This window comes from Parasteatoda tepidariorum, chromosome 1 (genome assembly GCF_043381705.1).
Source record: "Parasteatoda tepidariorum isolate YZ-2023 chromosome 1, CAS_Ptep_4.0, whole genome shotgun sequence".
Lineage (NCBI taxonomy): Eukaryota > Metazoa > Arthropoda > Arachnida > Araneae > Theridiidae > Parasteatoda > Parasteatoda tepidariorum.
In genome coordinates this window covers 20,807,585-20,832,890 of record NC_092204.1, presented here as the reverse complement: position 1 = coordinate 20,832,890, position 25,306 = coordinate 20,807,585, and the positions used below count along the sequence as shown (strand labels likewise).

At 31.3% G+C, this 25,306-nt stretch overlaps 1 protein-coding gene across 1 annotated transcript in view; it reads right to left on the bottom strand.

Moving 5' to 3' along the window:
- The window catches only part of LOC107448668 (prolyl 4-hydroxylase subunit alpha-1), a 98,758-nt gene that overhangs the window by 15,630 nt on the left and 57,822 nt on the right, over nucleotides 1–25,306 (bottom strand). The window contains exons 2-11 of the mRNA XM_043039238.2: nucleotides 20,469–20,522; nucleotides 15,561–15,725; nucleotides 13,501–13,673; nucleotides 11,649–11,813; nucleotides 10,935–11,095; nucleotides 9,394–9,427; nucleotides 5,538–5,692; nucleotides 3,629–3,802; nucleotides 1,477–1,656; nucleotides 989–1,063 (exon numbers count right to left, since the gene is read on the bottom strand). Of these exons, the coding sequence (XP_042895172.1) occupies nucleotides 989–1,063; nucleotides 1,477–1,656; nucleotides 3,629–3,802; nucleotides 5,538–5,692; nucleotides 9,394–9,427; nucleotides 10,935–11,095; nucleotides 11,649–11,813; nucleotides 13,501–13,673; nucleotides 15,561–15,725; nucleotides 20,469–20,479 (1,293 nt within the window). The 5' untranslated portion in view covers nucleotides 20,480–20,522. The remainder of the gene's footprint in view (nucleotides 1–988; nucleotides 1,064–1,476; nucleotides 1,657–3,628; nucleotides 3,803–5,537; nucleotides 5,693–9,393; nucleotides 9,428–10,934; nucleotides 11,096–11,648; nucleotides 11,814–13,500; nucleotides 13,674–15,560; nucleotides 15,726–20,468; nucleotides 20,523–25,306) is intronic.

Here is a 25,306-nt window from a genome sequence, read left to right as displayed (position 1 = left end):
CCTCCTGGGACGCAGAGTTCATTTCAGCGCGGGAGTTAGAAGAGAAACATCTCCGTTGTTGAAATTGAGACAACCCTTAATTTGCGCCAAACACAGAAAGTGAATTCTTTTTCACTTACTTTGCTTTATCATCTGCTAATATACCTTTTGTTACACTAGCTAATTAAATATAGTTTAAATTTAAAAACTGTTGTTCTCCCAGCGAAATGTCTCATAAAGGACAAACTATTCACTCAAAAGAAAGAAATATCATGAAAAATGGTGCAAAATATCATCAAATTTATGAAATATTTATTGTTAAAAAAATGCACATAAAGTTTGCGAAATAAATATTTTTGCCAAACGATCACCAAATAGCAACATTGTTCAGGATTACTTACAACCTTCTCCCAAAAATAGCGAAATAGTATCGCCGCATACCACGTGATGAAGGCGGAGCCAAGTGCCAACTCCTGGTGAACGAGCTATAGTTACGATTGAATAATTAAACAAAAATGAATTGAGTTTTTTACCACTTCTTACATTTTCAGTCGCCAGGGGTAACCCTGACTTCACCACTTAATAATATTTATATTAGCTAAAGTAAAAACATTTTGCTTTGCCATCGTTGGGATTCGAACCTATTTCACCTCATTGGAAGGCGAACGCCCTATCCCCTCAGCCTCCATGGCTCCCGGAACAAAAATTGCTGGAGCAAAACGTTTTAAAATAATTAATGCTTAACAAAATATATTTGAAATTGTACGAAATACATTTAGATTCTAAAAATTAGCCAAATAAACTCCTAAAAAATTGAAACGAATAACTTAAAATTTTTAACAGCCTCGTGAAGCACACTGATGCTAATGCTATTGAAACAAGAATATGCTCTCGTTTTGTTTTAAGAATTTGATATGAGGATGTCTCCAATATAGTGTGATGAACAAGTTTTTATGTAAACGACATATATATTCTTAAATGAGAAATGATAAATATTAAAATGTCTTACTTCTTCTGGTTCTTTATCCACCAGTAAATAATCAAAATGGGGTGTATAATGGCCTCCCATTCCATAATTGGCAATCTAAATTGAATAACAAAATTCTATATGCATTATTTAATTTTTCAATCTATTTATACATGCACGTGTCTAAGAAAGCAAATTAAGGATTACATACAAATACAAAGATTTGAATTATTTAAATGATTCTAACTCTTGTATGCATATATATATATTAATACGCCGCTTTTCTACCTAATTTTTTTTCACAATTTTTCAAACTGAATGCACTCTTTTCGAATGCAAAAGGGACCACACAAATTTTTAAATAAAATAAATGCTCTTTGCTTTTAACTAAGATACGATTTTAAGAAGTCATGTCCATGCCCCATTTTCCCTTATCGAATGTTAAATATACTTTAAATGTAGGCTTAATCTCTTTAATAAGGAAGACATGTATTATGGAGATCGAGTGGAAATAAAACAAGTAGTTTTACCTGTACAATTTCTGCATGTTTGTTGTCTACATCAGTGGATAATCCAGTGACAGTCTCTACAAGTTGGTACACCTTTGCCATCAGCGGGTGATCATGAGGACCCACCCATGCATTTTGACTCGTTCTGCTGACAGAAACGACCTCACTCCCTTTACCAGCCTGTACCATCGATCTAGCCAACTACAGAATTAAATGTTTTAATTTAGTACAAGCAAATCCTTATATTAAAAGTCAGTAGTTTTATACTTATTTGAAATCTTTTGAATTTATGACCTCTGAAGTATTCAAAACTATGGTGAAATACACGAATGTTCATTAAGACTTGAGACACCACATATAGAAAAATACAACTACACGCTTCAGAAAGAAGAAAATACAACTATACGGTTCAGTAGTGCATTTTTCACTACCTAATGAACGAAATCTCGTTCTTTTCGAAACTCGTGCATGGATTAATAGTAAACAGTGCGCATGCGTCGTTTCTATGGCGACCGCTGCTGTCTTTCTTTTTATTTTCACTAGCAGGCATTTTTAATGTATTTACACGATAATAATTTAAAGTATTTTTATATTCTTTTTATTATTAACGTGTAATGACTGGCTTGACGGTGATTTTAATATAAATATGAATGCTAAAGAAGGAAAAGTATTTTGTGACGTCTTGAAACACTTACATAGGCAGGATATGAGAATCAATCCGACGACAAACATCAATTGAGACAGTTTTTGCAATGATATGAAATGTTGTGACGTTTAACTGAGTCAATTGGGTATAATATGAAAAAAGCACAACTACTTCCACTTACTAGGAATAACATTTACCTTTTAGTTTAATTAATAAACTGAGTTTTAAATATGCTTACTAAATTCATAAACTTCGGTAAAACAACAATATAAATTATTTCCAAAGGAACTAGACTAATACAATTCCAACCTGGCGAGTAGCGACTTAAAAACAAGACACTTCGTTTGATGCTTTTACTTGTTGCTAGAAATCAGGTTCGCAGAAAATGCTGTTTACTAGTTAAATTTAGTAGGAATAACACGATCTGTGACGTATGCTATAGTATACCCAATCGAGAAAGTAATAGCATTTGACCAATGGGCAACCAGTAATCGTAATAAGGCGATCACAACTTTTTTGTTGATTTTTTATTTATTTATTTTTTTAAATTAATTGATTTATTTTTTAATAAAAAGTACGGATGGAAGTAACGGCAAACGTATTCCGACCTACAGCGTTCCAGCTCTTCGCTGCCAGCACTTTTCAGGCGTTGTTGGATCAATAGATGAGTCTTTGCAGAATAAGAAGCTTCTTCTCGAATGGCCGAATTCAACCCTCCAGGGGATGTAAATGGAAGGGGAAATGTTAAATATGATTTTATTTTTCACTTATTATAAATATTTTTTCCAATTGGAAGTATTGGGTCCGGAATAGCCTTGTTGGCAGGGCACTGGGCCCATGTCCAGGAGGTCTCGGGTTCGATCCCCCACTGGCCGAAGACTCCCCGTGTAGTAAATGGTGACTGATACACGTTAAATCTGTCGAGTCTCAAAGTCCCCCATGTTCCTATAACAAATCATACCTCTGGGGGATACTGATCCAGGAGTTTCCTTGTCTTCTGGATTGGTTCAAAATTTCAAGGCAATGAAGTTGGACATTAGTAGTCGTAAACCCTAAATTGGGTCGGCTGTTCAACGACGGTTATAAAATAAAAGGAAAATTGGAAGTATTTTCGAGACTAGTAAAATATATGGTCGTCGAACAATAAGACGGATGGATAATCTAGAATTTCAAAAAAAATTTCTAATGGAATTATATCGATACAATTCTGCAACCAGTGTTTTCAGCAAAGCAGCTTAGTATTTAGTCTGCTTTTAAATTTCTAAAAAAAAAATATATAAATTTTCAACTTCATCTATTTCGGTTATCGTTTCCCTAAACTAAAATGAAAGTAAATTTTGAAAACTCTAAAAAAAGATAAATGTAGTACACCATTCAATTACGCATTCAAAATTTCTAATCAATATTATTACCGTTAATAAGTAATGATAGTGACAGATAATTTCTACAACATATTTCAATAATAACATTGATAACAGTGATACAAAGAAATAATGTTAAGTTCTTAATCTTTGAAAAAAAAATTACCCTTGGTTCAGCAATTATCTTTAATAAATCTACTTGTGACTCGGTTAGAAGATTATGGAACTGGACGACGTATGGATTGAGTCCTCTTTCTTCTATCCTCAGAGGTTGTAAGAGAAAATATGGATGACGCTGATTATCCAATCGACAGGTTAATTTAGATTCTTCACTATGAGTCTGTAAAGACAAATACAAGATTTTCATAAATTCCATCTAATTTGAAAAATCACGCTCACTTTAAAAAAAATACAAAAGTGTACCATAATTCTGCGAAAAAATTAACACAACATTTATAATAAGATTAAGGTAGCATTTGAGGAATTTTGAAATGCTCTTACTAACAATAATTACAAGGCTGCCAAATCTCTCGGTTTTGTAAGGAGAGTTTCCTTTTATAGTAGTAGTATGTAGACAATGAAAGTTAATTTTAAAATCATTACACATAACTAATTTAAATGAATATATGAAATCTTAACTATATTCCTCTAAAATTCTAAGTGTTTGAAAAATTTAAATAATCCAATTGTAGATTCATCCCGCGCTGGAAAGATCATAAAGACACAGTTCCCTGTAGAACACCGTAGTCAAGCGTCCATGTCTGTGGTCAGTGAATGTATGAGTGACCACTTTGATCAGCCTGTGAAGTGATCGAGTGTTGGCACTATCGGTCCTCGTTAAATTACTTTTTTTTACCGTAAAGGGCGAGCAGGTCATCAGGCTACCAAAGCGGGGAAGCTATCCCTCTACTAGAGGATCGAAATTGTGATGGCATCTCTTCGGATAATCCTCAGGGATGTTTTTCGTACTATTGCCAATAATCCATTGTGCATCTCTAGTGCGATATAAATAAAGTACTACTATTACTACAATTGTAGATCCAATTGTTATATTGTTACTATAACGAAGAATCTTAAACAGAAAGTATACAAAGTGACTACCATGCAATAAGTTAATCAGTGACAAGAAAAGTCACGAGTTAGGAATGAGGCTGCGTGCATGCAGGGTATTTTGTTTAGGTAAAAGTGAAATAATATCTAAAAGCTTCATGCATCTTTCAAACTATGTCATCAGTTTTGACACATAAAATTTAAAAAATATTTACTGCTAAAATTTGATTATTTACATAGAGTTAATGTAGAAGTGTTTTCACATTTTGGTGCAACTCCTGTACCTATGAAATGAATCAGATCGCCCTCAAATATTTCTGTATAACCAATTGCAGCAAAGTAAATCATCATATTTTAAGATTTTGAATTTTTTAAATTCCTGCCTCGATTTATTTTCAATGATATAACAAGCAAAAATGAAGGGTAAAATATTTTCCTCTCGATTCACCTTCCAGTTTCGTGATTTTATTCTGTGGATTAAAATTATCCTCGTGCATGTGCTCTATTAAAATTACAGTTCTATGGTCTTTACCCCTCGAAATATTAGCATATCTAATTCTAATTTAATCTTTATTTACTTAATCTATTATTTTAATTTTTATTTATTTAATCTATTGTAATTTCGGATTTTCTTCTCATGCTCTTTGATATGTCTACAAAAAACCACATGAGTTTATTTTTGTTATTGACTAGTAAACATTTCTGAATTTGATCTTATGAGAAATTATTGAGTTTTTATTTATTTATTTATTATTTTTTTCGTAATGAGTATTTTTACTTTTATTTCATTAAATTCTCTGTTAATTAAACTATTTTTTCTTTCTAATTTTGAAGTATCAGTGAATGAATAATCAATTCAATTGTTAACTTTAGTGGTGGGCAAAGTTATATCCACGTTGTATAATTATATGTAGACAAAGTTGAAATTTGACAAAGTCTTAATAATCTGTTTTGAACTAATATCCTGTAGTGTGCATAATGAGAATTAATTCATACTCTTGAAGTTTAAAACGTATTTTACTCACTCTTAACCTTTCTCCTCTGCACAGAGCCATGTAATTTGCCTGTTCATCATGGACTGAAATGTCTGGACCCAATTTAGGTTTTTGCCGCCCTGCAGCTATGGCAACTCTGGAATGTTGCCCTTTTAATGGATGTCCAAAAGTGTCATAATCAGCCACTAGAAAGACGAATGAACTATAAAAATCTATATTAAATTGTTTTTAATAAAGTTAATATACAATAAAAAAAACTAGTACGTATGTCCATGTAGTATGTATGCCCATAAAAATGTAGTTATGACTAAAAAATAATAATAGTTTTTTCTTTTTACGTTTGGCTAGCTTTTTTCCTTTCGATTTTGTCCACTGAGTTCCGACGGGAACGTTGAAATAATTTCATAGTTCACCTTATCAAAATGTTCTTAACTTCTCATTTGTCAAAATGTTAAGTATTGCTCAACCACCGGCCATCGAAAAGCAACAGCATGCATATTAGGAGTTCACAGTAGTAACACTACAGTGCACTTATTTGGCGCTAATGCTCCAATTTTGGCATTATCTGTTTTTCCCCGAAGTTATAAAATATATAAACTTAATTGGCATTTATTTTGCAAAATTTTGACTTTCTTATAAATCACAATATATTATAAATAATTTTCCTCGCTTCATCTTGTTGAAGGAGGGTTTAAGGGCAATTTGCCTATATCTTTAAATTTAACTTCAAGGTGGAATGCGTAATAGATATACTTTAAATCGATCTAAAGAAATCATTCATATGTGATTAGTTTCAACCACCACTTTCATTTTTTTTCTTCTTCATCAAGGAAGTGTTCTCGTTGCTTCATTCTAATGCATTTACGCTTTTTCCACGTGGAATTGCCTAATAATTGTTATATAAGTCTGCATTATTATTGATTTATATTTTGACAGAATTATTTCGTCTAAGCAGCTTACTATGTCATAGTCATAAAGTTCGAACTGGGAGTCTGAGGTCTCAGGTGGGCCCTTTTCCCATTCATCTTGAAATATAGGATTTTGTGGTGGATCAATAAGGTAACAGGAACACAAATAGGATGAAGAATAGGGAATAAGCGGCACTTAACATTAAATTGCTCGAGAGGAAATTGATAAGTCTGCAGACATAATACAATACATGAAGATTAATAATTGATGAAGAGAGACAAATACTGAATCTATGCAAATGATGACTATATGCAGGTACAGACGACTATTTACATAGGATGTTGAAGGGTCAATATCGCATCACTCGCGAAGCTCGTGTGCTATAGGTCTAAGACTAGCATCTTCTTTAAAATTTTCAAATTTAAAAATATTGTTAAAACTTGACGTCAAGAGCTTTATCAAAAAAGTTTCTGTTGAGCTTTTGAAATATTAACCAAACGAATCGATTTTTAGGTCAGTATGTATCTCAGTATTCCTTTAAAACCAACTGGCCGTGGTAATTCTCCTCGGAATAATATTTTGTAGTGTAGCAAGTTTTTTGAGTTGGTTGTATGTGGCATTATACCAGGCAACCGATACGTATGTCATTACTGGTCTTATCATGGAGCTATATAATAAAATTTAGAGTTTCAGTTGTAGGTGTTCTTGTTTGAGCAGATTCTGTAATTTAATTATTGCAGCATTTGTCTTGTTCTTAACTTGTAGTATGTGATTTGTCCAAGTGAGATGTTTATTTAGAACAAAACCAAGATAAGGGGCTTTTTTCACAGTTGGTATGATTTCAATGAGTAGCACAAGTTGGTTATGATTTTGGGTTATTTTTTCTTTTCATTTGAAGAATTAAAAGCTGTGATTTGAGAGCATTAATCTCAAATTTCCAGTTGAGACAAGCGTCTTCAATAGCATAGATTTTAGACTGCAGTTTCTGAATAGCCAGGTTTGGACCAGAAGATTTGATAATAATTCCTGTGTCATCGCCATAAAATGCCGAGATGCTGACGCACTAGGAAAATCAGAGTTCAGATATTATAGAGTGTCGGACCCAGGATACTACCTTGCCGACTCCCGCCCAAATAGTCTTAGTCGCTAATTTATCTTTATTGTATGAACTGCCTCATCATAAGAAAACATAAAAAATAAAGTCAAAGATCTACAACTTTCTAATTTTCTTGACCTAATTTTAATAGTTCCAAAGGCGACTTATCCTGGCCTGGTAGTACATTAAAATTTCACTTGGAATGATCATGTAAAAAAAGATCGAAAACCAATCAACAGTTGCAATAAATAAGTTTCAAGCTCTAGTCACGTTCAAATCAGAATTAGATCTCGAACTAAAACGATTAATTTATGTTTTGATGATTAGACCAATTGTTTAAAACAAAACTACCAACATGATGAAACATTTCAAAAACGCATTCGAAGAAACTTGTTTCTTTTCAAAATAAAGTTTTGAGAGAAATAACTGAAGCAAGTAGGTTCATACGAAACAAAGACTCATACGAATTAAAGATCTTCCATGAAAACATTCAAGAAGCACAGCACCATATTAGACCAGAAACTTTTTTACAGAACTCTAAGTTACAATATTTATAATAAATTTTGACGATATTTTTCAGTACCAGGACCTAGAAGAAAACAAATACATTGGGCCCTTTAAGGTGGACTTTTTCAACAACATAACAAGACTTTCAAATTTATATATTAAATTCATACATTATTACATTCAGCTTTATAGACAAATTCAAAATTTCAAAAGGGACAACGATATTCTCTCCCATTTAAATTATCTTTTTTATCTATTTTATCTACCTCACTGACCGTTATAGACAGGATGAATGGACAAAGGCTCAGGTATCCAGCTCTTTTTGATAAGTGAAGTGAATGGTTTCCACATTGCTGGGGATAAAGCTAGAAAGAAGTGACTAACTTCCTCTCCTTTTTTTGGTCGATCCGAATTTTGCATGGTAAAAAATGACACCATTTCTAAAAACCTAAGGCATGATCTTTCAATTTGTCATGTAAAATCTTCTAAAACGTATGCTGCTAAGAAGAAAGATTGTTTATTATAGAGTTAATATTAAAGTATATCCATAATTTTGTCCAACTTCTATATATTTCATGATACTACGCTTTACATTAAAAGTGTCAATTTCAAGTAAAAATAAAATGGCAACAATTAGAAAAACAGTAAAAAGTGGTAGCAAAAAAGAAATTTATCAAGCGTGAATGCTTTTTAATATACACTTTAATTCGTGCGATGCAATTTTATTTTTTAAAGTATTAGTCCTGATTAATTTAAAATGAATCCTGCTTATTCCGTTCACAAACAAATTAAAAACACAAGAGTTCTCCACCATTTTTTACTTTTTTCATTGTTGCCACCATGTAAAAGCTCTTACCATCTATATCAGTACGTTCAAACAGTCTATCATGCTAAAAGAGAAGAAAAATATGTCTCAATTTTAATTAATTTCTTATTCAAATAAAAAAAAATTAAAAAAGATCTATATATATATATATAATTATTTAAAGACTGCATATGAAATTGTAAAAAGTCACTTTTTCTTCTCTAAAAGAAGGTGGAAAAAATGCAAAGAATAGTTTCCCGTTTTAGCTATTAGTTTAATTTTGAAAAGTCATGCTTCGAAAATTCCAAACCAAAAAGATTTTTCTTCACAATTCTTTTGACTTGTTGCAGGGTTTCCATGGATTTTAAAATTTGAGGAATTTTTTTTAATATTAAGATACAGCTTTAACGCTTAAAGATCTAAAGACAGAATTTTTTCTTAAAAATGTAGATTCAAAATTTAAAATGCAGTAGCTTCAACAANATTTCGTTCACAAACAAATTAAAAACACAAGAGTTGTCTATCATTTTTTACTTTTTTCATTGTTGCCACCATGTAAAAGCTCTTACCATCTATATCAGTACGTTCAAACAGTCTATCATGCTAAAAGAGAAGAAAAATATGTCTCAATTTTAATTAATTTCTAATTCAAATAAAAATAAAAATGAAAAAATAATATATATATATATATATATTCTTCTCTAAAAGAGGGTGGGAAAAATGCAAGAATAGTTTCCCGTTTTAACTATTAGTTTAATTTTGAAAAGTCATGTTTCGAAAATTCCAAACCAAAAAGATTTTTCTTCTTCACAATTCTTTGAACTTGCTACAGGGTTTCCATGGATTTTAAAATTTGAGGAATTTTTTTATCATTAAGATACAGCTTTAACGCTTAAAGATCTAAAGACAGAATATTTTCATAAAAATGTAGATTCAAAATTTAAAATGCAGTAGCTTCAACAAATATAGATGCATTAAAATAATTACTTCCTAATAACATGTTATAATTTGAAAGATCCGTAGCAACTCCGTTTTGTTCACTTAGAACAATTTAGAATTCGTCCTCTTTTTCTAGAGAAAATCAGATGAGTAAAAGATCCAAAGACAGAATATTTTCATAAAATTAAATTTAATATGCAGCAGCGGCCACAAATGCATTCAAATATCGATGCATTAAATTATTTATTTTCCTAAAATCATGTTATTATTTGTAAGATACGTAGCAATCCCGTGTGTATTGTTTACTCAGAGAAATACTGGATTCCTCTTTTTTTTTTTCTAGAGAAAATGAATGAATTCTCCTTGATTCTCAAACAGACCGAAAATATTTAAAATTTGTGAGACCTGTTAGAACACCGTATTGCTCACCCAGAAAAATGTTGGATCCAGCATTTTTCTGGGGAAAATTATCTTATTTTTTTCATTTACTTTTCTGGATTCATCTATTTTTTCTCGGGAAAATGAATGAATTCTCTTGGTTAAGGTTCTCAAACTAAATAAAAATATTTAGCCAGACAATGCTTCAAAGATCTTTTTTAAACCAGACAATGTTTCAAAGATTTTTTTTTTAAACAACTTCACAATTCTTGTTTGCAAATTCAGCTATTTGCCTCAATTTTATTATTTTGTTCCATTTCCATCGTTTTTTTTCCCACCAGAAATAGTAAAGATATTAGAAATGTCAGTTCTAGAATCTGCCTCGAATATAAGAATCTGCATCGAATCCAGAACCTGCATCTGTAAGAATCTAAAATCTGCATCGAATGTCAAAATGCAGTTCTAGATCGGCATTTTGACATTCTGTGACAGTTAGTGAGAGGTGGACAAATACCCTCAACATTTCCGCACATCGTGATGTAACACTGTACAGTACGGAAAATACAAAAAAAAAAAACTTTTATTTAAAATAAAAATGAATAACTTTTGATTTGATGTTCGGATTTTTATGTTCTAAGACTCACTTTAAATATGGTAATTAATTAGTGCAGACAATATTTTGAGTTACGAAATCAGGAATAAAAACGTAATTAACACGCCTAATAGCTTCTACGAACTATTTAACTGAATTTTCTTAAGAAGCTTACAAATAAATCAGATTTTAAATTCTTACCATATCAACAGCAGAAGTGTAAAAAGCCATCACTTCCGAAACGCCGGCCGTTCTGTTTCCTTCTTGGTGGGCTTTGGTCAAAGCTTCTTCCAGCCATTGTATAGCGTGAGCATAATAGCCGGCGGTAAAAGATTCTTTTCCGAGATATAACAAATCTCTAGCTGTTAAAAAGCGATAACTTTTTTTATTTTGGTACAAGTTGCATAGGTATCTATCTTATTGTATAAGTTGTAACATTGCAAGAGAAGGATTTTTTTCCCTGCATTACTTAAAATTCATACAAAAATACTTATTTACTCTGAAGTTGGCTCGACTTCTCAGGGGGTTTATTCTAAAATTCCGCATCATAAACTGAAACGTATTATCTCCTTCTTCCTACAACTCCCTACGTAGCAGAGAAGTAGGGTCACTTAGTATTCACTCGAGTGAATTTTAAGATAGGAATATGCTATTAAATTTTTTTTTTTAAATTTTGTAAAGAGAAATAGATTGACTGTATTTTGTAAAGAGAAATAGATTGAAGCTTTTTTATGTTAGAGTGAAGTAAGCAATTTTCTTTTTAAATTTTTACTTTACATTGCGATCAGTTAATTATTTTGATCACAAAGTCATTGTAATTTTTTAACATTAAAATTTGATTATTTCAGCTATTTATTTTCATTAAAGTGAAGTCAGAGTATTTTTATAAAATCATTTTAAGTAATGATATTTTACCTGTAAGTATGGTTCCTTGGGCTCTGCCAAGAATTTCCCCTTTGGCAACTTCTGTCATATTTAATTTATAAGTGTCCTGAAGTCGTATCAGCGCCAGCGCTGCTCCTTGGAGATCATCACGACTTGGCATCAATTGCTTATAATCATTTGTCAATTTTCGTACAGCTTAGAAATAAAACAGATGTTTAAAGTTTGAAGGAAAAAAATTGCTAATAAGGCTAGAATATTTCAACATGCAGCATTTATTAAAATGTAAGAGAATGGACTTATTTTTGAAGACGTTTGATTCGATCTGAAGATAAAATATATTTAAGGCTCTTGGTTACACAGCCAAATAGTAATTTTTTTTTCTCTTTTTCTCTTAAATATTAATTTGTGGCAGTTTTGTGAAAAGGAAAAGTGTTTGTGGCCCAAATTTTCAATATTTAAAAACTTACTCCAATACTGCATTACCTTGGCTTGTAAAAATTTGCAAAAACTGTGAATAAGGCAGTGATTTTGATAAATTTCATCTAGGTTGAAAAATGTCGCCAAATTGGCGATTTTCAAAAAAGTTTAATAAATTTTAAAATATTTAAGTAATTTATCTGTTCCATAGCCCAGATCATTCCTCACGGCTAGAAATAATATAGATTAAAATGATCATATTGCTTTAAGTGTATCCATCAATTTTCATCTAAGTGGAAAAATATCGCCAAATTGGCGATTTTTAAAAAAGTTAAATAACTTTTAAAATATTTAAGTTATTTGTCTGTTCTAAAGTTCAGATAATTCTTCACTGCAAGATTATATACATAGCTTAAAATCATCGCATTGCTTCAAGTGTAAGGCACTTAAACTGAGGCTTTTTTTGTTGTTTTGTTTGGTGACAGAGCCCCAAAAAACAGCGTTAGTTTTGAGTGCTAGAGAGTTTATCACTTTGAGCACAGTTTGCTATTTTGTATGATATAACTTTCAGGGCATTGATTGACAGTCAGTGCCCAGACGAAAAATCAGGCCGTCGAAAGAAAATTTACCGTCTACATTAACTTGCTAACATAAATAGGTTGCTTCACTTTCCAGTAGGATAGGACAATTATAACAAGTGATGATTATTTTCTGCAACCGATCGATTCTAAAAGTATTGATTACCTTTAAACCAAGTGTTCTTTAAAAGTGAGACACAAAAATAACTTTTGATTTCATGATCGGATTGCTATGTTTTACCTTCTTTATAGTTTAAGGTTGGACTTAAATTGATGAAGGCTAAAGAAATTTCAAACTACATTTTCAAAGACATGATAGTAATTTTACTTGGATTTGTTTTTCTTTTTTAAGTATGACAGGATTGTTAACTTGTTAAATTGAAACTAAAGGGACTAGAATCGGAATCGATTGTATTCTTTCATAGTTAAACGATATTACGTAGTCTAGGCAAGCTCGTCAAGCAGAGCTACAAAAAAAATCTATAAGAAAATAATAATAAAAAAAGAAACTTTTAAGCATGTCGGGATTGTGGTACCCGTGATTTTTGAACCAGTCGGACCACTTAATTGACCTTAATCACGGAGTTATTTTTCCGTAGAAAAGCAGATAGTCTTCGCGTTTTTCGTCACGTAATGCCACTAAAATACAAAATAAAACATTTAATTAATAATGCCGACATTTAAAAATAAATTCTAAAAAGAAGGAGTTGCTCATACATTTAAAAAAAAATATTATACAAGAAATAGAGAAATTGAACTTTTCCCCAAGTCTTCAAAAATTTTCCAAACCACCAAAGTCGAAATCCGTAGAAATTATGTACAATTCTTAGTAGTTAATATCACTATAATGATGATGCTTTTGAAATTATAAGATTAATTTGCCTTACGGTTCCAATCGTCAGATTGCATAGCATTACGAACGAATCCCCAATCGACAGCAAGCCGCCTGATGAGTTGAAAAGCTTGAAGGGGGTTACCAACCATTTCATCCTCTCCACTAGAGACAGGAACTTTTTCTTCTAGAACCTCTTGGTAAGATTCATAAAATAAATTTAAATACCTGAAAATTAAACCAAAGAAAGTACTATGAATCTTTTCAGTTTATATGAATGAAAAAAAAGACAGTTAATCAAAGACTGCTCACGAACAGGTATTGCTATTGTGTCATTGATGATATATTTGTCGAGATTGTTTTCGAAAAAGTATTGGCTCTCTGACAAATCAGTTCATACGTTGATACCTTATACTATACCTTTCAACAACAACGGAATTTTCGTAGCTTCAGAAAATATTTTTTATATTTGTAGCAAAGACAATGTAACTAATATTGTAATATTAGAATTGAACAAATTTTTATCTAATCACTTCATAATTATATTAAAACATTGATAAAATGGACAAATGAACGAGAAGATTAATAGAAAAATGGACAAATTAATTAAAAAGTAATACAACAAAATATAGAAAATAATGCATTACATTCAAAATAACACATTAAAAGATAAACTTAGCTACCTTTAGAATAATTTTTTACAAAAAGCGAAGAAAGTTGGCAGCGCTGAGTTAGTATTACAGGGCTGCCAGTATTTTACGCTCTCTGTAAGAATTTATCCTAGTGGTAGTAGAAATATTTATGCTTAAATGTATTATTTTTAATTCATTTAAACTTATTTTCCACACCACTACACATAAATGATTTAAAAGTTCATAAGCAACACCACTTTGTCCCAGCTTTATCTACAGCACAAAAGATAAAAGCGAAAAGCAAAGATCCTCTTCATCCAACCCAAGAATCCAGCTCTTTCTTGGTGAAACTTTTAAAATATTGGCAAAATTACCAAACAATTTTGAAAGCTTCGATTTGTAAAAGTCTACCGTTCTGAAAAATATTTTGCAAAAGCGCAGTAGTTAACAGGCCTGGTATTAAAACTAAGGTTTAAATCTTTGCATCATTACTATTAACAACGTAATTGTTAACCCACGCAAGGCAGCTAACTTTCTACGCTTTTTGTAAAAATTTATTATTGTGGTAGCTAAGTATATGCTTCAATGTCTTATTTTTTATTCATTCAAACTTATTTTCCATACCGCTACACATAAATGATTTAAAAATTCATATGCAACTCGACTTTGTAACAGCTACAGAGATGCCAACTGCTCCGGACACGCAAAAATAATTTTTAAAAAAAACGGTACATAACTGAAAAGTAAATTTTCCAAATATTTGACTTTTTTTGCTTGCTTTTTACAAGGTATAGCATTACATAAGTACTTTGACTTCATATAAATTGTAGCAGAGTACCTGCCCGCGAAGCGTGCATCTCACTCCTTCATCTGATGATATAAAAATTTAGACTAAACTGCTTGGCAAAGAAAAAGATTAGAGTGTTGGCTGTGAAGCCTCTGTTAAATACAGTCAAATCTGAGTATACATAAGAACTATAAAGTGGTGAATTATGTAAGCCTACTAATTATTTAGAAATAGTGGTGGATAAACATCCACTAAATTGAAGTTATTGAACCAAGAATCACAATTGATAAACTACCACTTTGAAATATATACTTGCTGTCCGGAGCAAGTTAGCATCTCTGCAGCTAATTCGCACCAGTTTATGACTTTAATAATGACTTTCTATTCATATTTCATATTAGTGCAGACGAATCGTTCAGTGGCGCTTCGCCACTGAAGATATCCAGCACGAGTAGCAGCTAATTCGCGGTGAGGCCTTTAAAACGTTGGCAAAATCACCAAACATTCTTAAAGCTTTGATTTTTAAATGTCTACCATTCTGTAAAATATTTTACAAAAAGCATAATGCTTGGCACTGATAATCTGGTTTTAACAGTGATGCCATAACACCTAGGCATCATGATGAAACCGTTACAATCTTGCTTTTTTCCCCACTGTCTCAGAAATTGAGTGACTATGTTAGCTATGAATACCAACCTTCTAACTTCATTGAGCTTTGTTTCAGTTCTTTCTACATATTCGTGGAGTGTTGTCACTAGGTGCCTCTCCAGGTGCAAAAGATTTTGTAGGTGAGCCGTGGAAGAAAATATATCTGCCTGTACTGTTGATACCAGTATCATGGTTACTATGAATTGTCTCATCCTGAAACATAAAACGCTTTGTAATTTTATTCTAAATTAAAAAACAAAAGAAATCTTTCAAATATAGTATTATAATTTAGTGAGATAAATAATTTTAAATAACAAGCAAAATATCTTGTCTGGTGTTGTTTCATTTTGTTCTTTGCATAGTTATTGCACACAGGTTGGTTACATTGCATGATAGTTGGTTGGTTTTCTTTTATTGAAAATATTAAAGTAATCTTATTATTTATTTAAAAATAAATATCTTATTTTACCACTTTTTTAAGAATAAAATATGTTAATAATATATCGTATTAGAATCAATCTGTTTATACCATCTGAGAGTTCAGTGAGAAGGAAAGAACCTTCATGTGATCCTGATCGGGAGTTCTACTTATCCTCACATTTAATTAGCCAGACACTGAGTATAACTTACGTCGTCCAAAGTTTCTGCAATTTCTCTTGTATTGGAACAGGTACTTGAAGGAGTGGAGTGTCCGCTTCACGGACAAGTATTCCGAACACACCATCAGTCTAACCACACTGTTTATAATTTACTTATATTAATTCCTCAAGCAAGACGCTCGGTGGCTGAGTGAAAGCACACAGGTCCTGGGCTCGATCCTTGGGCCGGGCAAGGTTAGCTCAGCCTTTCATCCGTTCAGTGGGTAGATAAATGAGTATCACTGGGGGTTTCGCTTTCGGCTGACCATTTAACAGAAACATCTGCTCCTGCACCCCAGAGTCCAAGGTCAAGAAAACTGAGATGAGCCCAGTAAGCCTTAAGTTTAGTTTAATTCCTCAAGCAAAGTAAAGATTTTAAGTATGCTACTTCTTATTATCTCCAATTATTTAAATTTCCTTGAGCAAAGTGCTTGAAGTGCTCCAGCAACCACACGGACAGTTCACCTCATAGTGTTAAAACAAATTCAATACGGATGGGATAGTGGCAGCTTCGCGGCCCAGGCTATCTATAAGAACCGATTTAAAATTAGAAGATATAAACTTCTTCATGGACAAACTCAACTCTAAATTTTATGAAAACGTATACGATTGCATTGCAAGTGACTTCAACCTATTGCTAAATATTGATCTTATAGATGACAACACCAAATATAGCCCAGTAACAGCGTTCTTCCTGAGGTGATACAGGCGTATTCCTTTTCCCCAAACTATCACTCCATCAATTTAAACTCAAATAAACACTCACAGTTTAAAACGCGACAACTTATCGGTACCACGGTATGCCAGCAACCCAAATGGGTCACAGCAACACCTCCTAGAAGAACGAAGGCCTCAGCTCGGATCAATTTAGTAGTCCGACTTGACGAACATAAACTGCGCAGTCGATTAAAAAGAAGAAAGATGTCGCTACGTTTGGGCTGCTAAGTTGCGTAGTGGTGAAAAATACGAAAGATGTCATTACGTTTGGACTACTAAAGGATCAAATTTCTTGTTTATGGTAACCCGTGCTAAGGCCTACAAAATTTTGAGTAAACATGCAAACATCACATCAATAATAAATAGGAATGTACCGACAATACTTCGATCCGTTATCCGATATCGTTATCTCAAATGAAACAAGCGATAAACAACTGTTGCCGATAAGCAATAATAGAAAGAACAAACGGAGAATGTCAATTGATGTCAGATTTTGAAGGTTTCAGTTGCTTAGTTCGAGTGTTGAAAAATTAAATACTAGAATATTTCAAAAATATATACTATCTCATGTTTTTTCTTATAATTGCATTGCTTCCTAAGTGCAGAGATGCCAAAATAAGTAAAACTGTAAGTAACTACTAGGTAAATTTTGCAAACAATAAGTGGTGAATTATATAAGCCTACGAATTATTTAGAAATAGTGGTGCATAAAAATCCACTTAATTGAATTTATTAAATCAAGAATCACAATATTACCACTTTAAAATATATATTTGCTGTCCGGAGAAAGTTGGCATCTGTGTAAAGTGCTGTTATATGTATTCGTTCATGGGTCAAATTGACGCGTGTTCTTAGAGAAAGGTATATAAGAAACGTCCGTAAACCTAGTGTTAATAAGTGAAACGAAGTGTATCGAACGAGATATTAACTTACCTACTCTTGATATCTTTTGTAAATAAAAAGTTTATTAAATTTTTTTAATCATGTTCTTATATTTTACTATACATTAACTCAATTTAATTTTACGTTTTCTAACGTAACTTAGTTTTTAATTTCTCACCTCAAAGTTACATTTCCGATCCCTTTGTTTCGAATCATTTTAGGTGAAATGGGCAGATAACCTCTAAAGTTATATACTTGGAAAATCAATTCACAAAAGTTTTACTAATATTACGAGATAGCAATGTTAAGGTTAAGCGTAACTTATAAAAGCATTATCATAAATAAATAATAAACGGTTCTTAAAAAAATTATAAAAACAAAAAAGCCGTACATTTCTTTTTGTCAACTTTTACTTTGAAATCAAAAAATACAGAGCACGAGACTTTTCAGCTAGATATATTATTTGGCGTGGTTGTGAATATTAATTCATTAAAGTACATTTTATGTTCTTTTTTTTGCTACCACTTTTTTAAGTTTTTCATGAACTGTACAAAGCCTGAATAATCCGCCAAAAATGAAGAAAAATAAAAATATTTTTTAGTAGGTAATTGCAATCTTTTAGCTAACATTTTAATTTTTAAAATTTATCAGAAAAAAATGCTTAATTTTAATTTAATTTCTTATTATATATAATTGCCGGATTGCAGGCGTGCAAACTATTACTCGATCCGAGGAAGAATTTCTCAAGTATCTGTGAAAGACTGAATGAAATGCAATTATAGATAAAACTGTTTTTAATTGTTATGGCATACACTCGTCTTCACTTTATAACCAGAGATGCCAACTTGCTCCGGACAACAAATATATATTTTAAAGTGGTACTTTATCAATTGTGATTCTTGGTTTAATAAATTCAATGTAGTAGATTTTTATCCACCACTATTTCTGAACAATTCGTAGACTTATATAATTCACCACTTTATAGCACTTCATGCTATACCTCTTAACAAGCAGGCAAAAATAGTCAAATATTTGCAAAATTTCTTTTGTAGTTATTTACCGTTTTTTTAATTATTTTGACGTGTCCGGAGCAGTTGGCATCTCTGTATAACTGGCTTTATATATAAGACTCGTTTATTTGCATTTGGTGGTAGTCAAAATCATACCAAATTAAATTTATAAATTCAAGAATTAAAAAGAAGTTGATAAAAATTTTAAATATGAAAATGAAATACTGTGGATATTCCGTAAGCTTATGTCAACTACGAAATGGAGTCAAATTTCTTATTTTTAAGGATGATGAATTGGAGAGCTTAGTAGTCGAGATGTATACATTTAGAAAGGATGGGTAAATCGTGATAAAATACAAATACAAATCGTGATAAAAAGAGTGGTGACAAAATCTGATGAGGCTGTCTAAAATTTTATAGTTTTTAATTTTACGAATACTATTTGTTAGTTTAAGCATTGACATATTTACAGACATTTTTAGGTAGATAGGATTAATCGATTAGTCAAAATACTTTGTTTCATCTATTACACTGCAGAACAATTTTCTTTTGTTACATATGATTTTGAAGATATTTTCTCATCGTTGTTTTTAAATCTACTATCAGTTTCGCCCTAAAAGCTATAGTTTTTATGCAATTTAGTAATATACTCCTAAACAAGATTTTTTTTAAATTCACTCGAGTGAATACTAAATGACCCCACTTCTCTGCTACGTAAAGAATGGTGGGAAGAAGTCGATAATACTGTGATTTCTGATACGGTGCGAAAGGAGTTGACAAGCGTGCATGTATATGCATGCATATAAACCTATACGTTAGACAAAAAATAAAATAAACAATAGCCTTTCGAAAAGAAAAAAAAAACTTTAGCCTTCGAGCAATACTAATTTCAGATTTGAAATCTTCGCACCAAAACTGGGTTAGATCAAGCACTTCTCTAAATGCAGCAAAAAATCTGTTCCCTAGTGTTGTCTTTCGATAATCGAGGTGTCGCCGATTATCTTGATTTGTAATATGTATAGTTAGACAGGATGTGTGGTAGGCAGTTACTTTATTTACTTCGCTCTAGAGCCGCACAATGGGCTGTTGAAGACGGTCTGAGAAACATCCCTGAGGATGATCTGAAGACATGCCATCTTGCTGGTATGGGCAGGTAGCATAAGTAACAACAACAACAACTCATATTTCCAGACATAAATATTAACATTTATATTAAAATTTTTCAAAATAAAAATAAAAAAACTTAATACGAGTAGGATAAAAACCGTTCCCTATTTGAAATTTTGTAAGTCTTGTATCCAAGTAAAATTACTTCTCATTTATCTTTCCTTATTGAGTAGCACAATCTGTATTCCTTAGGTTTAATTTTTTTTACCGTTGATTATTTTTCAAGTCCAGGTAATCGTCGATGTAGTAAGGATAAACATAATGAAAAACTGTTATAAATCAAACTACAATAGTTGTATATTTTGAAAACAAAACTTGCTATGTTTCTTTTATGGAAAAGTTCGATATTTAAAGGGGAAAAAAACAATGATGAATGAGAAACAATTAGTGAACGGAGTCTCCAACTAAAATGAAACCATTTATTTTAAAATATGGAGAACGTAAAATTGAATTTATCATAATTAGTTGTAATAATAAGCAGGTAATTAGTTGTAAGAAACACATATAAAGTTAATTATAAATTACAATTCCAGTTTACGAACCTGTTCACCATTCTACGAAAGTTTCTTTAATAATAAATCCTCCCTCAGTTTCATCTGAAAATAAAATAATTTTATATCTTAATATGTTGCATTCGAAGTGAAAAAAATAAGAAACAATTATTACTTTTTATTTTAAATGTAAGCACAATAACTAAAACAATTATACATGCCATTTCATGACCTTTTTGATTCAAAGGAATATAATTTGGAAAATATTCATACATAAAGTAATACAAAGTTATATCTTTTTAATATTGATGCATAATAGCAATTCAATAGGGCAAACGTAACTAATTTTTATTGTTTTAACATAGTTCAAGAGCAAATAATGATTTTTTTTCCAACACCGGTTTTATATTTGCGTGTTTTTAAACAAAAGAAAAACAACAAATTTAAAAAAAAAATAAATAAACTAAGCATAATCGAAAATCAAATATCACATCAATAGCTAAATTTTTTTCTAAGAACTATCTACCATGCCTATGTGATCAGGGGCGTGACTGTAGTCTCTTCTGTAATTTAATTTACTCATCTGTAGTTTTTGTCTTCACTGATTTGCTACAGAAGCCTATTCCTATACTCTGTTGCAAGTTAAGAAAAAACCACTATACTTATGGAGAGAGCCTGTTTGGATCTAAGTGCACGCCAAATGGATGCTAAGATCCCAGCGCGAATGTAAATCAACATCGCCAATTCTGAGCCATTGCGCAGTCTTCTTTTTGCTTGCTTTCTTAAATTGTGTGAATTGGGGAAAATAAAACTTATTGAATAAAAATTGTTTTTTATTACTAAGAATTATGCAAAATTACACCTAAAAATCAAAACAAATGTGCGACTTTCTGATCGTATTTAAAGAAACAGATGAGAGAATAAAAAATAATATTATAATGATAAATATAAATATTGTATTCTTGCAGACGATTTTCTTTCTTGCAGACGATTTGTAGACGAATTTGCAGACGAAACTGATGAGATTCTTGCAGACGATTTGCAGACGAAACAAAAGTTAAAAAAAAAAAAATTCTTTACCACGCATTTGATTTGTTAAGGGCATGTCAGCATGAGACATGCCATTTTTAGTGCTCCAATCAAATCTAATGCTCTTGCAACGTCATGTAGTTGTATATTTTTCAAAAGCGAATATTCTCCTTATTTATCAAAGTGTATCAACAAGTTTAGAATTCTAGTAAGATTACGAAACTATAGCCTTTTTTCAATAATTCTACGATTATATATCATCTGTTTATAAATTTCTGTCGGTCGCGTTTAACTTTTAAAAGCTTTTATATTGTTTTGAGAGCATATTTATATAATTTGATAACGAAATCAAACGGAACTATATGCAGTCGCGGATGATTACTTAAATCCTATACCACAATGGTCTTTTCTTAACTTGCAACGAAGCATGAAGTTACTAATTTCCTGGGAATGAAAAAAAAAAATTGCAAGACTCTTTTCAAAAACCTAATTAAGGAAATAAGAGAAAAAAAGGTAAAAGGAAAAAAATGCTAGTACAAATATTTCTTCTTAATGACACGTAATATCAAACTGGATATGCATTATACCGGCCATTTATGGTCCAAAAATGCATTTGTAAATACAAAAACAATAGAAGGAAGATTTAGTGGAAACTTAAAATTAAAAACTTTAAAAACGTGTCGATTTTCTTGTATATATTTCCCTTTATTTAATTTTCAGATTAAAAGAAAAAAATATTATCGATGGAAAATTTCCTTAGGGACAAGCATTATCATTACTGACACATGTCATCATATGTCAGCTATAGTCCTTAACCCAAATTGAGATTACTTTAATTATGACTTAATAAGATTTAAGTTCCATCGAGAAATATGCTAACTCTTCAATGTTTTTTTTTTCCTTCTAAAAAATAAAATGATAAAAAGATTGCTTAACCACTTACGAATAAGATTATTCGAAAGCTGTTTTTTTCTGGAATAGTTAAATAGATAGTTAAAAACCAAAACAACATGCGAACAAGAAAATTGCTTAAGCATACGTAAAAACCATTTCGACCTTATTTCCTCTATAATCATCTCCGATCAAAAGGTTAAATTTAAATACCTTAACCCTATAGGAACATAGATGTGAAGAACTTTCTTAATAGCCCCTGGAAGCAGAAAGGGAAGAAGGGTTGAAAATGTCAAATCGTGAAGAGGGGGTGGTCAAGGAAGAGAAGAAAACCTGCTGGCCTTGAGAGAAAACGAAGAGCGCATGTTTGCACATTATCTTATTTTAGTGGAGGAAGAACTTGTGCCTAGCTTGGAGAATGAGGTTGATGAGACAAGTGTTTAACTTCCAACTACACGAAGAAATATAGGAATGACCATTGCTCTAAAAATTGATTGGCAGTAAGTGGCAGATATTTAGGTTTTGGGGAAAAACACAACGAGTTGAAGAGGTTTGTATTGAATATTCAATACCAAATCCTGACCTATGTGTAGGAAATCTTATTCTTGATTCATCAAAATTTTATGAAGATTAGTAAATTATTATACGATACTTTATAATTTCATTACAGTTTTTTTAAAATAATAATAATAATAAAAATTAAATTCTAATAAATATCATATAAAGTGAAAAAACAACACTTTTTTTTATAAAAGAATTAATAAGTAAGTTATTTTTATTTTATTGAAAATATAATTTATTATTTTCTGTTATTATAATTACTAAATTATTGTTAGTAGTACAGTGTTCCCACCGTCTGTTTAGATACGCGAGGTCACGGAGTACGGATCTTTTAAAATCTAAGTTAAGCTCTATGCTGGATGATAACACAAGCTACAATTGTAGGGATGCCAAGGGCGAATTAAAATGTAAGTGGTGACTAATAAAAAGCAGAAATCTATTAAAAGAGATTAAAATTAGCAACTTTTTCTGTCATATTTTATTCCGTTTGCTATTTAAGGTGAATGCAAAGAATTTTTTCACTTTAAATATGAATAACTTTTATCGTAAGTCATGGTAGTAAAATTAATTAAATGAAAATTAATCGAGTTTCCTTTATTAAGAAATATTTCCTTTAAATATGCGCAATTGGCATGCTGGTATTGTTAATGATTAGGATTATCACCACTAACCACAGTTCATCATTATCATTTGCATGAGAAATGAGTTCATAATTTAAACTAATCCATTGAGTACTGATCATAATACAGTTTTTTGCGCATTTGAGTTAGAACACATTCGATAACACTTCAACTTAGCTTGTTTCTAAAACAGGTTATTTATTATTTATACCCAAAAGGATTTAATTGTTCACAAGGATCCAGAAGATTCAATTTCCCATAAATCCGTATATGAGATGTTGCCTACCTTGGCCGAAGACATACAGACTACGTAAGCAGGTAGATAATTTGGAACGTGAGACCAGTAGGGTCATGACATTTTTGAATAAAGAGATTTCTTAGCAGCCTCTCTCATAATACACACAACCATTGTTTAGAATACTAAATTAAAAAGAAGATTAAAGAAGATCTTAAACAAAATTCAAATGATTAATGGTGATATTCATAGCAAAATCTAGTTCGCAATATTCTGTGCAAAACACGAATCTAATAATAAAGTTAAACAGTGCGTATTGTATTGAATCAAAGTTTGTTTTAGTGTCCCTTGTTTCGAGGAGTGTTTTTTTCTCATTGTCTGTGCATGAACCAAAGCAATAAGATGATTTTTTGCTAGCATTTATTAGAAAGTATTTTATTAATATTTTTCATTAATTCGAATATTTAATATTCTTTTTTGTTGATTGAGTCATTGAATTTATAATAATTAGTGATTGCATAAATTATTAGTAATTATTGAATTTATAACTTTGTCATTGAAATAAGGCCTGTTGCTGCTTCCGAATCGAACTTGGATAAAAAATCGGCAACGCTTTCTTCCACAAACAATAAAAAGTTCGTTTATTTAATGTTTCAAAGGTGGCAAAGTTTGGTTTGATTTTTAATATTCCTCTGATATAACACATATCTTTTTTACTGCTTAATTTTATTCCCAATTCCCCCTCCCAACCTAATTCTGAGTTTACAACTACCAATGTTCAACATCGCATCTTTGTAATTTTGAACCCAACCTAGAAGACAAGATGAAGGTATTATATACCATGCTATGTTCGACTAAATATTTGATTCCCCGTGTATTAAATGATGACTGGTGCACGTTAAACCTGTTGGGGTCACAAAGTTCCTATAACAAATTTCAATACCTCTGGTGGTACTGATCCTGGAGTTCCCCCTTCTTCTCGATGGGGCTCAAAATTACAAGGCTAAGGAGTTGAACATTGGTAGTCGTAAACTCGAATTTGGGTCTGCTGTTTAACGACGGTTATAAAATATTTGATTCGTTAACAAGCAGATCAGCCGTTCACCAAAGGCGGCTAATAAAATATTATTTTATAAATGCTTCATAATAAATTCAAAAGCTTACCTAGTCTTTTGATTGGACGAGCCAGTTTACAAACTTGGGGAGTTTCTGTCTTTGTAAATCAATATGTAAGTAATTATGTTTAATTTATTATCGTTTTTATTTGATCGTTATTATTTTTTATTTATTTATTTATTTATTATTATTTTTTTTTTTTGCATAACAAGAAGTAGGAAACAACTCAAACCTTAGAAATAATTACAGTTCAGCCTATTAGCAAAGAAAAACACTTTGTATATATGTACGACATCTACGAACGGTGACATAGCACAATATTTTAGGTTAATTGAAACTGATTAAAAAATACAGGGTCTGGTTCATTTCATCGACAATCACTTCATCGACAGGCCATTTCATCGACACCACTTCTACAAAATGGTGACTGTTACACA